The 13912-nt window shown below is 38.5% G+C and overlaps 1 protein-coding gene across 3 annotated transcripts; it reads left to right on the top strand.

Moving 5' to 3' along the window:
* The first annotated feature begins 1744 nt into the window (after positions 1–1744).
* On the top strand, positions 1745–11041 carry LOC105055408 (synaptotagmin-2). 3 transcript variants are annotated; one of them, XM_073246354.1, is made up of 9 exons: positions 1745–2973; positions 3272–3513; positions 5217–5235; positions 6840–7045; positions 7425–7534; positions 7608–7706; positions 8418–8859; positions 8963–9073; positions 10677–11041. In XM_073246354.1, the coding sequence occupies exons 1-8, from the start codon at positions 2162–2164 to the stop codon at positions 9049–9051; spliced, it is 2019 nt and encodes a 672-aa protein (XP_073102455.1). In that variant the 5' UTR covers positions 1745–2161; the 3' UTR covers positions 9052–9073; positions 10677–11041. The 3 variants fall into 3 exon arrangements, with proteins under 3 accessions (XP_073102455.1, XP_073102454.1, XP_029123498.2); XM_029267665.2 differs by having other exon boundaries at positions 1746–2973; positions 10691–11041; XM_073246353.1 differs by lacking the exon at positions 10677–11041 and having other exon boundaries at positions 8963–9248.
* The last annotated feature ends 2871 nt before the right edge of the window (positions 11042–13912 follow it).

Raw genomic sequence — 13912 nt, 5'->3', positions numbered from 1 at the left:
AGAGGGAGAAAGAGAGGAGAGAGAGTCTATTTATTATTATTTTTATTTTTTTTCTTTATTTTTTTTATTTTTTTTATTTTTTTTTCTTTTCTTTCTTCCTTCTTCCTCTTCCCGTGGTTTTTTTGGGCAAAAACAGAGGACCGTGTGGTCCCTCCCTTGTTTGACCGATCAAAGGCCGCGGCTGGTGCGACAATGGCCGGCAGCAGGAGGACTACGACACCGTAGCCCAGAGAAACCAAATCGATGGTCGACGGTGACCACCGGTGCCGAAAAACTAAAGAAAAGAGGGACGGAAACAGAGGATATTTTTTTCAACAAAATCCGATGAATCCGGTCACCGGCGATCGTGCACACAAGCAAAGAAAGGAAGGGAGAGAAAGGAGGAAGAGAAGTCGGGGTTTACCTCGAGCTCCGGTGACGTCTCCGGCAAGAAATTGAGGCAAATATGGTGAAAGCTTTCGCAAGAAAACTCCGACGATCCTCGCCGTTTGGCTCTTGATTTCTTGATAGGATGAAGAGAAAAAAGATCTTCCCTTTAAATAGAGTCGGAGGAGAGGAGTTTGACTCTTCCCCGGCAAGATTTTCCGACTCCAATTAGGAGCCGGTCGGGAGAAGAAGACTCCCCACGGGAGTCTTCCTCAATTTTTTTTTTTTTTTGTTAGACTTTTGTGGGCTCGATAATTGGGCCGGATTATAACAAATCCCGAGGAAGAATCTTGCTTGAATAAACTATGATCCCACATGAGACAACGGCTTTGCTTTTTGATGAAACGGGCCAGTATTATCCAAAATAAGAATCTTGCTTTCACGTTTCGATGTAAATAGGCCCTACCATCCGCTTGTGGCAAGACAAGGGCTTTTGGTTGTCTTGTCTTCCAGTGCATCAGTGAATGCACAAAACTAATAAGAATATTACAAACATCAACAAAAGCAGCCCTTCTTAAAGCATTTCTCGCCCTCCACCTAAATTGTTGCCCGCCACCCACGTTTTAAACAAGCAAATCCTATCAAACAATTCTGTCAGGATCCAAATTGCATCTTCCTAATTGATCTTTTTTTCATAACATCAATCAAGATCATACTTCATACAGCTCCCAAAGCACTCTTAAATTCTTTCATCATTTATCTATGTAGATCTTTAGATCCTAAGTTCATTCGTTATCCATCTATATAGATTTTAAAATAATCATTATACACTCCAACAAAAATTTAGATAGAAATATTTTTTTTTTTCTATGGAAGATACAAAATCTACTCATTTTATCAAGACATCAAAGATGAACATAAGGCACGTGCCGATGTGCTTTTTTTTTTTTTTTCTATAAAAGATACAAAATTTATTCATTTTATCAAGACATCAAAGATGAACATAAGGCACGTGCCGACGTGCTTTAATGTTGTCCATGTTTAATTCAGTGTTGTCACAGCACATGTCTAACTTTTTTTTTTTTCCTTATCCAAAAAGATTAACAATTCCAACTTCAAGTTCTTCACGAAAGTCGTTGTTTTTCTCTGTTCGTGCGCCGACATCCCATAATAGCTACCCAGTACCGTACCCGGACCGCGTCAACTCGCCGACCGCGGCCTGGTCGCCCGCGCATGATCCCACCCAAGTCACGTGCGCCCAAAGGCGGGTAGCCCACTCTCTATCCACGCGTCGCCCACCCGAGGCGGGAGACGCCCCGCGAGATTTCCCCCCGATCGGGCGAGACGCTTCTCCAGCCGCCCATTCCTTTCACGCCCCCACTCCCTTTCTCTCGACCCCTTCTATTTCGCCCCCCAACCGCCCGCGCCCAGTCCGCGAAAGGCCGCGCTCGCTCCAGCCACCGCCTCCGCCCTTTTCACCTTCGAAACCCCGCCGAACCCTCGCCCTGATCCTATATTTCCTTCTTGTTTCTAGCATCATCGACTCGATTTCTTCAAGATTTCTTCTTCAGTGCTGTTCTTTTGGCGGCGATGGAGGTTTATGCGTCCCTTGAGCGGGACTCGGGAAAGCCTAATCCCAAACTCTCGAGCTTGCGGTCTTTATAGAGGCCAATTCGCTTGAGTTCGAGCTGCTCGAGCAGCGGGTATTCTGACTTGGGATCTATGTTTTCGGCTGTTGTTGATGTGAATTGCGGTGCCCAACGTTGGATTGGGACCAGCGTTTCTTGTTCCTGGAATGTTGGTGCCGCGGAATTCTTTTGGGTTAGCTCTCTCGCAGTTTCGTGGGCGTTCGCCTCTTGTTTGCCCGTGTGAATTAGGAGATGGAGGCATCGGTTGTAGAAGAAGAAGAAGGAAGAGATTGAACTTTGGGATTCTTCTGAGTGAGTTTCGGAGGAGTAGATGGCGATGCGGGCCGTGCATGCTTCCGGCTGAGAATAAAAATTCGAATTTGGACGTTGACTTCTTGAAATCTGCCAAGAGAAGTGTGAGAGCCCAGCAGCAAATTGTCGCGAAACAGTTATCCAGTGAACTGGATTATGAGGATTCCGAGCCGATGCAGATGGCCTCCAGCTTCAGAAACTACCAGGACGATCCATTGGTGGATAAATTGAAGACTCAGCTTGGAGTGATCCATCCCATCCCTTCTCCTCCCATTAACAGGAGTATTGCTGGCTTCTTTGTCTTTTTTTTCTGTGTTGGTGTTGTTTTTGACAAGATTTGGACTTTTAGGAAGAGGAATAAATCAATCCAGGATGTTCGGAATGGGACCTGGCCTCAGGTGCCGACTAGCTTCTCACTGTTTCTGGAAAAGGATCTCCAGAGGAAAGAGTCAGTTGAATGGGTCAACATGGTTTTGGGAAAGTTATGGAAGGTTTACAGGTCTGGGCTTGAAAATTGGATCATCGGATCGGTCCAGCCAGTGATAGACAACCTCAGGAAGCCTGATTATGTGCAGAGGGTTGAAATTAAGCAGTTCTCGCTAGGGGATGAACCATTGTCTGTTAGGAATGTTGAACGAAGGACTTCTCGCCGTGTCAATGACTTGCAGTAAGTTTTTCTTTGTAGTGTAAAACACTAGTTCTGCTAGTAGTTTTACTTTGTGGATAAAGCATTACCTGATTATGTGGATATAAAATGTTTGCATCTATAATCTGTCTGATACTTGCATGTAGAGTCTCAAATGTTAATATTGGAATCCTTGGCCGATGATTCTACATGCTTGGCGGATCCAAACATGATTCACTTGGAAATTTAAACCATGGTTTTTTTATTTGAGAAAACAACCCAATAGAGGAGAAATAATATATTTTTCATGTCTGATTAACCCTTCCACCCCCTATGTCAGGTATCAGATTGGCCTTCGTTATACAGGTGGTGCTCGCATGTTGTTGTCCCTATCCTTAAAATTTGGTGTTATCCCGATCGTTGTACCTGTTGGAGTTCGTGATTTTGATATTGATGGGGAACTTTGGGTCAAGTTACGTTTAATACCTACAGAGCCTTGGGTGGGTGCTGTATCATGGGCTTTTGTCGCCCTTCCAAAGATTAAATTTGAGCTGTCACCATTTCGTTTGTTCAATCTTATGGGTATGTTTCAATTTTCTTATGACTCCATTTTATTTTCGTGCATCCATTATTTTTAGTGTGAGTTTTATTTTTTTTCATTAAATAGTTCCCACTTTGAAATATTATTGTTCAATATGTCAGTAAATTAATTTCACTGGAAGGTATATTGCATATGTTTACCCATTTTTGAATGCATGGGCATTGAATAGAAACATTTTTAGGCATAATCTTGTACATAATAATTTGATTGCATGGTCATTACTGTCTGCCTCAATTAATAATATGGTGAGGCATTATTTATTAACGGCAAGTAGTATCCAGAGAAGAACATACAATTGTAAAGGGGAGCAGGGAATAGAAAAGAAGGATGGAATTAATCTAATTTGGGGTGGCATGGATTACTGTAATCCATAATAATTACATTACATATTTTAGCAGTGAACTTGAGACTACAAAGGCAGCATGTATTGATTAAATATTAACGCACATTGTTTTGCACTGTGAATTCATGAGTTTTTTTTGAATCAGTTTTGCTGAAGTTGTTTTTTCCAAGATTTGTAACGCCCATGTGAGTGTATAATAGGCTTCACTTTGGGAGTTCTTGGGCTACTTGAGAAATTGATTGTTATAAATTGTTTTGAGCATGTGCAATTCACTTGCCTTGGGGAGTGGAATGAAAATGAAATAAAAGATAGGACTGTGACAATGAAAGAACAAGTCGCGCTTGGGAAAGGAGAATGAGATAGAGCTTTTCTTGAAAAGTTAAAAATAAAAGAGAAGGCAGAGTTGAACATGGGGGGTCGAGATGCAACCCCAAAGAGTTCACATTGTACATGCAGAAGATACTGATATTGAGAAGTAGAAGATTTTCTTGAAGATTGATTCGCCCTTAAAATGAAGATAACAGTGTAGGATGTATATTAAGATCGTGATTTGGTAGGGCTTCTGATTCCATTGAATTAGTCTATGATTAGTATGATCAGTAAGTCAACTCTTTGGCCTGATGCAGATTTGAAACTATGACACAAGACAACCACAATTGATCAGCCCCATAATGTTATCATCACCATGCAGAAATTTAAGGTTTATTTGGAGTAATAATCCTTGGAAAACTGTAGCCAATCCAACATATTGGGAAGGCAGGAGGCACAATTCACCTATTGTGAAGCTGAGTGGCATACTTAGTCTGTGGATCTACATATCTGTGTTATTTGTGTTTCACCAATGAAGCAATAAGAGAGCTATATCATTGTATTTCAAAAAACTTCTGAAGATCTCCTCGAGATTTAGTTGTGCTGGTGGCTTTGTAAATTTAACCGCTCCAACTGATAGAAAAAGTAATATGTGCTGCAGGAGTGAATGTCAATTATTATAAGGTGAGTTGATTTTGGTGTTTTCATAGCTTTCACCAGTTTGCTAATTATTTATGTGAATCAGACTGCTTGATGAAGAGGATAGGTAGAGAAACTGAAATAGTTCGCATGGAGTTTTGTTTCCTTTGTATTTGAAACCCTCTTCAGTATTTCTCCATTGTCACAATTTTTTGAGCTAGTCATATGCTGCTAAGGATCACAATTGCTGGGTTTATCACTACATGCAATTTATTCTGATATATCTTATTCTAAGGGATTATGTATATATGATCTTAATATTGTACAATTACTTTGATGTGTTACTAATGTTAGCTTAATGTTCATTGCATGGAATTGGCTGCTCTTCATCAGCAATCCCGGTTCTATCAATGTGAGTGAAATCATTCCTGTTCCCTGTTTTTCTGTCTATGATCTATCTAAACTCATTTGCATATTTGTTGTTCATTTTCTCTAAGTCACATTTCTTACTATGTGGCAATGTTGTTATTATTACTAGTTTTATTTTTACTCACATTATGTAGAAATCCATACAGCCAGACCCTTTTTTAGAAAAATTGTGAATCTAAAAGTGGCTTAAGCCATTAACACCTTTGATTTCAGAATTTATTCTGTATGCTACATTCTGTTGCTTTTGTTTAAGTCATGCCATTTACATTTCATGTACATCAAAATTGTAAAGAAACTTGACTTCATTATCATCAGCACATCAAGTACATCTCTATCTTGTGTGGTAGTTCTTGCTCTCGTAGTAATACCAACTTGTATAATGTTGCTAATCAAGTTTGAACAGGGCTCAGGAAATATATCATAACTTTAAAAGCATGCCAACAGTTTTTGTTGTCGTGTTTAGATGCTTTGTTTCCATTGTTTTTGCAGGCTAGTGACTAGTGCATCATTAAGGAACAACTTGGGTACTGCTTTACTTGAGTGGGTTGGAATTACGTGCAACCTAGAAACACTCAACCTTGATTTAGAGGTATCACCTGTCTCTGCTTTAACTGAGGGTGGAAATAAGCAGAACTCTAGAGGCAAAAGATGCCTCATTCATGCCATTGCACATATATAGGCATAAAGCATAATAGTCCCAACATGAATACATCTTTCTGTTGTTGTGTATGCCATCATATCTGTGTCATTTTTTCTGGATTGGCCATATCAACATGTGGGAAACATGTAATATCTATATTTTGTATTCGTGGCCATGATTGTTTCATGGTTGTCATCTCTTAATACATGTTAAGAAACAGTTTCACCATATGAAGCATTTGGTTTTCAAATGGGACTTAAAAGGCAGTGTTAACAGTTTTCAGCCGATTGCCTACATGAAAAATCACTTGATATTTTTGATACCCTAAACACTTCTTTTAGAACACAACATACTCTGCAAATCGCATATAAAATTTAGTTGGGGAGGAGAGTGATTGTGGTACGATAGGTAAATGGTGGAGATCAAGTGGCATCTTGTATGAGTAGCAAAGCACATATTTCTAAAATATGGATTTATATGGGTTTCTTGAAACTGTTGGGGTGAAAGTGTGGCACTGCTACATAACATGCATGATGTGGCACTTAAAAAAATGTTCACACTTTTCAAGTGTGTTCTGTGATGAGCTGGGGCATATCCTTGATAATTAGTTATTACAAGTGTCCAATCCTTTTTATCCCTTTTATATTCTATGTTTTCTATTATGGTGTTCTTTTGACTCATCTACCACTCATTGTCTTTTAGTGGATTTTCATGTTTTTTTCTTTGTGACAAAAAAAAGAATATTATGTTTTGTCAAGCTCTATGCTTTAAATTATTTCCCTTGTTGTGCTTTCTCCCAGTATGCAAATATGATAAGCCTCCTCTCTTTATGAAATTTTCTGCCAAAACTAATAATTGTTGATTATTCATGCCATTATCTGATGGATATATTACTTTGGTTTGTAATATTGTGCTGTGAACTAAATCTTTACATTTTATCTTTCTAGGTTCCTGACAAAGCTTCTAACTGAAGATTTGCCTCGACTCTTTGTGCGTCCAAAAAAAATCGTCCTTGACTTTCAGAAAGGGAAAGCACTGGGTCCTGTTTCAGATGATTTCAAAACAAATGCAATTCAGGAAGGAAATAAAGATTTTGTTGGAGAGTTATCAGTGACTCTAGTAGATGCTCGGAAACTTGCTTATTTCTTATTTGGTATCTGTTCTCACCTTTTCTCTTTAGTTTCTTTGCCTTTGATTTTCTACTGCATGTAAAAAGAGGCCCGACTCTGATTTTATAAGCACCTATGTTTATATTTCAATTAAAAAAAAATACGATTTATGGAAATTTTTGATCTTTAGCTCCTTTTTTTTCCATTCACCTGCTGATTGTGATTCCGATTCTGAGAACCTCTGCAGAAGTCAGCATTTATCTATAGTTCTTTTATCTTGTTAGTTTCAGGAAGCATTCATTGTCAAGTGGTATCATGTTTTCAGTTGTAACTTTGTTTTAAAATGGTCTATATTTTTTGTTTTGTAGTCATTTTTATTTAATTTTTTAACAGAAGCTGATCTACCTGTTCGTGCATGGACAGGAAAGACGGATCCTTATGTTGTTCTAAGTTTGGGTGATCAGGTAATTAGAAGTAAGAAAAATAGCCAGACAACTGTCATTGGCCCACCTGGACAGCCAATCTGGAATCAGGTAAGACTTATTGTAAGTACTATTCAGCCAAAGCTAAATTTTTAAGGTAACATATATTTTGGCATATGGGCAGGATTTTCATATGCTTGTTGCGAACCCTAGGAAGCAGAAATTATATATCCAAGTAAAGGATTCCTTTGGATTCCCGGATTTCACTATTGGCACAGGCGAGGTAAAGTATTGCTATGTTACATGGTTGATCCATGCAAAAGTGGTTAATTAGTAATGTTGAGTATGTATCATTCACATTGTTATTCATGCTTAATGCATCTGCAAAACCAACCTTCATAAATGTCATGTAAAACCATTTTTGGATCCTGAATTTAGCTAGAAATTCTGTGATATGTCTTGTCCTGTAATATAAGATTAATATTCTCTAAGTGAAGGCGTTTCCATTAATTTCTGCTTCAGAAGTCTATTATAATATTTTATTTGAGAATGCTTGCTATGTGTTTGAGCAACTAGCTTTGAATTTTGCATTTGAATCTTAACTATTATGATATTCTGATTTATCTGAAATTATCATGTGGAATACTAAGAATTTATACCATCAGATGGCCTGCTCTTAATTCTTAAAGGAATATGGATGGTTATGTCATGATTGTCTACATAGCATCTTCATTGACTTGGAGAAAGCTTATGTTTCAATACCGAGGAAGGTAATTTTGTAGCTTTGAGAAGGAAAAATATGCGTAAATGGTACTTTGAAATCATTATGTATGATGGAAAAGTGATAAGCATATGGAATAGCTGTGAAATTGAACAGATAAAGTTGGGCCCTGAATCTATGTTTTAGGCTTTCCATTGTTTCCTTAGTTTTGCATTTTTGTATCTTGCTGAACATCTGTAATTCTTCTTCATTAAGACCTTCATTGTTTACTAGGTTGAGCTAGGATCTCTTCAAGATACAGTACCAACAGATAGAATTATAACTTTACAAGGAGGTTGGAGATTGTTTGGGAACCGATCTTCTGGGGAAATACTACTACGCCTCACATACAAGGCATATGTTGAGGATGAAGATGATGATAGTGTAGAAATGGAGTTTGTGGATGGCGATGCATCTGATGGTGAAATACTAGACTATGAGCAAGCGAATGGCACATATGGACAAAGTAGGGGTGGCCCTGATGAAAAACAAAGAGAATCATTTATGGATGTCCTAACAGCTCTGCTTGTAAGTGAGGAATTTCAAGGCATAGTGGCATCTGAAACAGGAAATGCTAAAGTTTCTGAGGAGTCCAAGTATCCCGAATCAACGATGTCAAGAGCCCGTGGTCAGACATCATCTCTTGAACCTAATAGTGTTTCAAGTGGTGCCAGAGGTAATGCCAATTCCTTTCCTATTAATATAGCTGGTATATGTTCTAAACAGCAAACTTCATGAAGTTTGACTATGGTGATTCGACTTTGTTTCATTTTTTGCAGACTCAACATTAGCATGGCTTGCTGTGATTACAAGTATAGTGGTGCTCATTTCTATTAATATCGGTGGTTCAAGTTTCTTCAATCCATGATATCATTCACAATACCTATGAGGTGCTGAAGCATCTTACTTTGATTAAATAAGTAATTGTTGAAAACTTTTATTATTGAACTTTCTTAAAGTCTTTAAAATCCTGAGAAAGTTACCTTTGCTAGCTGTTACATTAGGAATCCTATATCACCAATTTAAAGGCTATGAAATAGAATAGAATTTTGTATTGTTTTGTGATCAACTATGCATTTTTTTCCTTACGAAATCAAGTTACAAACCACTCACAAGAGTACCCAGCCAGTGTACCTGGATCTTTTTATGTCGGGAAACGTTTTGGTTCTGGCAGTTTTGCTGAGGGTGAATGCCATACATAGGGTCATGTTTGAAAGTTGTCCATAAACTTATTGCTTTCATTTTTGGTTTAGCTTGCTAAACTCCCTTTTCCATTCTTTCTGCATACGTGGCTTGAAAGTTACATGACACTCTTGAGTTATTCTTAGATATTGATGGAGTAAGATGACAATTTATTCATTTTCATTAATGTTCATGACCTCTTTTTTTTCAGAATATATGTTTTCTTTGCTTTAAGCCGCTAACTGCTGTGGAGATGTATTAACCAGACCCTGATGCCTATCCACACAATTCAATCTTAAAAATGCATTGCCCCACTTTGGATGTTTCTTAAAATAGTTCGTTTAGTTGTTCTTTTCTTATTCAAACAATTATATTGCATTCAGAATAAAAGGGCGTGCTTGACTTGATGATCGACTGTAATTAGCCATTCAACTGTACATGCAGTACATTGCACAGTCTTTGGCTGATGATTGCCATAACATAAATGCACAAAAATGGTTGGAAGTTTTTGGGTGGTTCTCATGGGTGTAGGAAAGTTCCTGTACCTGCTTTGCTTGTATAAACCTTGTAAAAACTATGGGAGCAAAACAAAGAAGGTTTTTTCCCTTTTTCATGTATAACTTTTGCAAATATGGCTTATTACATATTTACCCTTAGAAAGTCACAATTTTCATGTGCCTCTCAAGTCTTCCTGTTTTTGCAAAGATATGCCTCCCATTGGATTTTTGAGTCACAGCGTTAATAAATAACTGTTTTAGGTATAAAATAATTTTATTATGCTTTTAGATTAAAGTTATTGCAAAAATATAGATCTTTATAATATGAATTAAATGTTAGAATTTTTAAGGTTATTAATGCAAAACAGTAATAGTGTCCTATTACGCTTAAAAAAGCTATTTTTTAACACAGTTAGTCAAAAATCCTCAAGGGCAGGTATCATTACAAAACCAGGATGATTTGAGGGATACATATGTAGATAGCGACTTTCAGAGGATAAATATATGATCAGCCATATTTTTATAGGGATATATACAAAAAGCCTTGTAAAAGTATGATCTATTACTTGTGGAATTAATCTTGAGTTCAGTGTTGCTCAGCACCTGATCTGTTGGCCCTTTGAGATTCTACATATTGAGAAGATTGGAATCTCCCCCCCCCCCCCCAACCCTTTATTTTTTTGCGCTTTAACTAATGGATGGATTGCTCTAATCCATTTTTAGGAGCTTGCACATATATTGTGCTGAACTGCTGATCTAATTTTGGTTGATTTTCAATTCAGTATTTTGTTTGAATTTGCTGACTCTGCTCTAGATGTTTAATGCCAGGTCATGTTCTGTCTGCAAACACAGTGACAACATTTCACAGTAGAATAATACTCAAGTATACAGTTCTTTCTGGTACCGGCAATCTTTCTTTATTTCTGGTGTAAATTCAGCTTACCAGCAGAGGAACATGTTCATGCGGCCATTTTTTCCCATTTATTTCCACTGATATTTATTACTGTCGTCCCATACCTCACATCGATATGCCTTAACACTTGTATTTCTGAATTTTCTTCACTCTGTCAAGGCTTAAGTGAAATGCATTTGCAACTGCTTCATGGCTGGTTGTTTTTGTGCAGAGGCCTAATTTTTGTACTTTAACTTCCTCTAAGATAGCATTCCAAAATTTAACCATGCGTATATTTTCCAAGTTTTGTCTCTGTTTGCAAGGGTACCTCGAGTCAGTTTAGCTATATATTGTGATTTGCTTAGCAGACGGACCCTTTTGTATGAAAATGTATCAAATGGCCGAAATCTTTATTCATGGATGCTTTTTGCTTCAGGATGCTGCTTATTGTGAATATCCCATAAAAACTGAGAAGACAGCAGTCCTCGTTTTCATAGGAATATTTTAGTATTACTCCCAACAAATTAGCTTGATGGAGGTTAGCGATTTACACTCCTTTATTCCTACGATAACAAGCGGAGTCATGTACCAGGGGCATAGCTTCTTATCATATTTTTCACATATAAAAGATTCCTATTCCCAGGGATTAGGGAAGAAGAGAAAGAGAGAAGGCTAAAGGATGCTAAACGATTGTTTGCGACTTCTAGGTCATATCAACATGTCCTGAAAGTGCTTTGGGACTGCAATCGCAGTGGCCACAAGGTTCGTTTTTGGAGCTCAAACTGTAGCCCGAAACCTTCGGTCAGGTAAACGAGCTTTTGTACGTGATCCTTGAAGTAATAGTCTACGGGTCATCTTGGTTAAGTATTTGCAATACATAGCCTTATCAGCTCCACATTGTACAATTTTCCCTTGTTTTCATTCGACGATTGATGGTCAATCAGACTAATTCTAACACATTTGTCACCCCATGAGGACAATATGGCAGCCGTTATTGTCACACCATCACGTGTGCAGTTCACCTACCTGGTCCCGTCAGGGGACAGCAGCATTCAGTGTCCTCTAGCTCTGGCGTGTAGTGCAGCGGCAACGCAAAATAATAAATGCATAAAAGGAAATCATTAGAGAGAGAGAGAGAGAGAGAGGTATGAAAAAGAGATGAAATATAGTCTGGAAGAAGATGAAACGTGCACGGCTCCAGAGCACCTTCGGAGAAGAAAGCCTTTCTATACTCCGCCTCTCCAAACGTTGCAGCTTGACCCTCTCTCGGAGCCTCACGTTACTTAAGAATTGGGTGGAGAAATATTTAGTGATTGACCATGCCCAGAGAGTAGAGGGTGGAGAAATAGGATTAGCTTATTCACTGCTCAAATTTTAGAATTCGGGCGCGGGAAAAAGGGGATTCCAACAGCAGAAACCTATTGTTAAGGTATATACCAAGAAGTAGTGAAACCATTCCACACTATACTTGATTCCAAAGGTGTCATTATTCAAAATCGGAATATGGTGACAAGACTTGCCATTAGAAAGTTCAGACATCAGAGAGCATTGCCATTACGACTCCAAAAAGTGAGAAATTTAAGAATGGCTTCCCATGGCCCGGTTCTATCATAATCAGAAGGTTTTACGCCAACTTTCGACCATCGGAGCTATTTCTAATAGCAGAGCCTTACCATGGGAACACCGATGGTCGGGATAAGCTAGGGTTGATGCATGGTACATGAATAAATGACGGGTTGGATGGTAGAGAAGCACACGAACTTAAGCTCCGAGGCATTATATATGATGAGACCCTCTAATGACGCACAGGGCATCAAAAGTTTTTCTACACTTGCGGTCGACTTAAAGATGTTGGCTTTTCTGTTTTGTGTGTTGGCAAATGCACAATCAACAGAATTTAAACCGTGAACATCTCTCAAAAAATAAATCCACAAAAATGAGTGCCAACCAGTTGAGCTAATAATTATCTATAGATGATATCTTTCTTGTGGCAGTCATTAATTATAATATGATTTAGAAAAGTAGAATGCTTCTTAACCGTGAATCTCACCAAGCTCCTTGAATCATACCAAACCTTCTGACATATTGAATTGGGAACCAGTTTGGTACTCGCACTACCCTTCCTGACAACACTCGACCAAAGGTGCTTGGGGCATTTGTTGCTGGTTTGGCGTAGAAAAACACATGGCAGCTACAACGAGTGAATCAAATATGGGAATCATGCCAGCACTTCATTGCAGCGAAATGCAGAGTAGGTTCATCTTTCATGGTATCTAAAGGTTGAAGTGCATGATATATTATATGGATTGTGGTACTGAGTTTCTAAAAAGGACCCTATTCTATCAATCAACCGGGTCATGATACAAGTCACCTTTCCGTTGAGCTGTATCAGGTCCCATTCACATCCGTGGATCCAACTCCACCTTTACCACATGCTCTCAGCTAAGTCCGAGACGCATCCCATCCTATTGACGGGACCAGCATAATGTCTACCACCTCTCTCTCTCCCCCTTAACGGGACCAGCATGATGTCTACCACCTCTCTCCCTCTCTCTCATCCACTTATTTCACGTAAATTTTATTTTATTTTATTTTATTTTTGATAAGAACACTTATTTTTCCACTCTCTGCCCTCTCTCCGGCTTATTTTTCCATCAATTTTTTTCTCCTTAAGTATTAATAATTAATATATGAAAACTATAATAATGGCAATGTTCTGACAAACTGGATGCACGTGGCAATTTGCCCAGACTCCCAGCCTCCGTACTACATGCACCATGTGCAATTGGACCACGTCGAATCCCATGGTGCATGTGCTCCGGGATTTACCTTGGTTGACTTCCACCTGGTGCATGCAATAATTTCTCCAGAATCCCTCCTCTTTGTTCTGTAAACCTGGTGGTATACGTGCCCGCCCGCGCAGCGCGTGAACCGTACAATATCCAAAATTTTTTGAAATTATGCTTCCATCCATCCCAAACTTTCTATAAAATCAGATCCATCTTATTACTAAAATTCAAAACAAATAAAAAATATAAAAAAATAAATCATGTGATACCTCAAAAATTTTAAAATTACGCCAAACTTCTGATCAGACAACATGCGCGCATCACACCGCTAAAATCTAAAAGAACGGAAGAAAAATACATCTATCTCCC

This window comes from Elaeis guineensis, chromosome 12 (genome assembly GCF_000442705.2).
Source record: "Elaeis guineensis isolate ETL-2024a chromosome 12, EG11, whole genome shotgun sequence".
NCBI classification, from domain to species: Eukaryota; Viridiplantae; Streptophyta; class Magnoliopsida; order Arecales; family Arecaceae; genus Elaeis; species Elaeis guineensis.
This window is presented reverse-complemented; position numbering and strand designations above follow the sequence as displayed.

Bases quoted from the DNA above. Each gene is read 5' to 3' on its own strand.
- LOC105055408 (XM_073246354.1), top strand. From the start codon at position 2,162: ATGTTGGTGCCGCGGAATTCTTTTGGGTTAGCTCTCTCGCAGTTTCGT. The intron at 7,046-7,424 runs GTATCTGTTCTC...GTGCATGGACAG, and splicing joins ACTTGCTTATTTCTTATTTG to GAAAGACGGATCCTTATGTT. The intron at 7,707-8,417 runs GTAAAGTATTGC...ATTGTTTACTAG, and splicing joins TCACTATTGGCACAGGCGAG to GTTGAGCTAGGATCTCTTCA.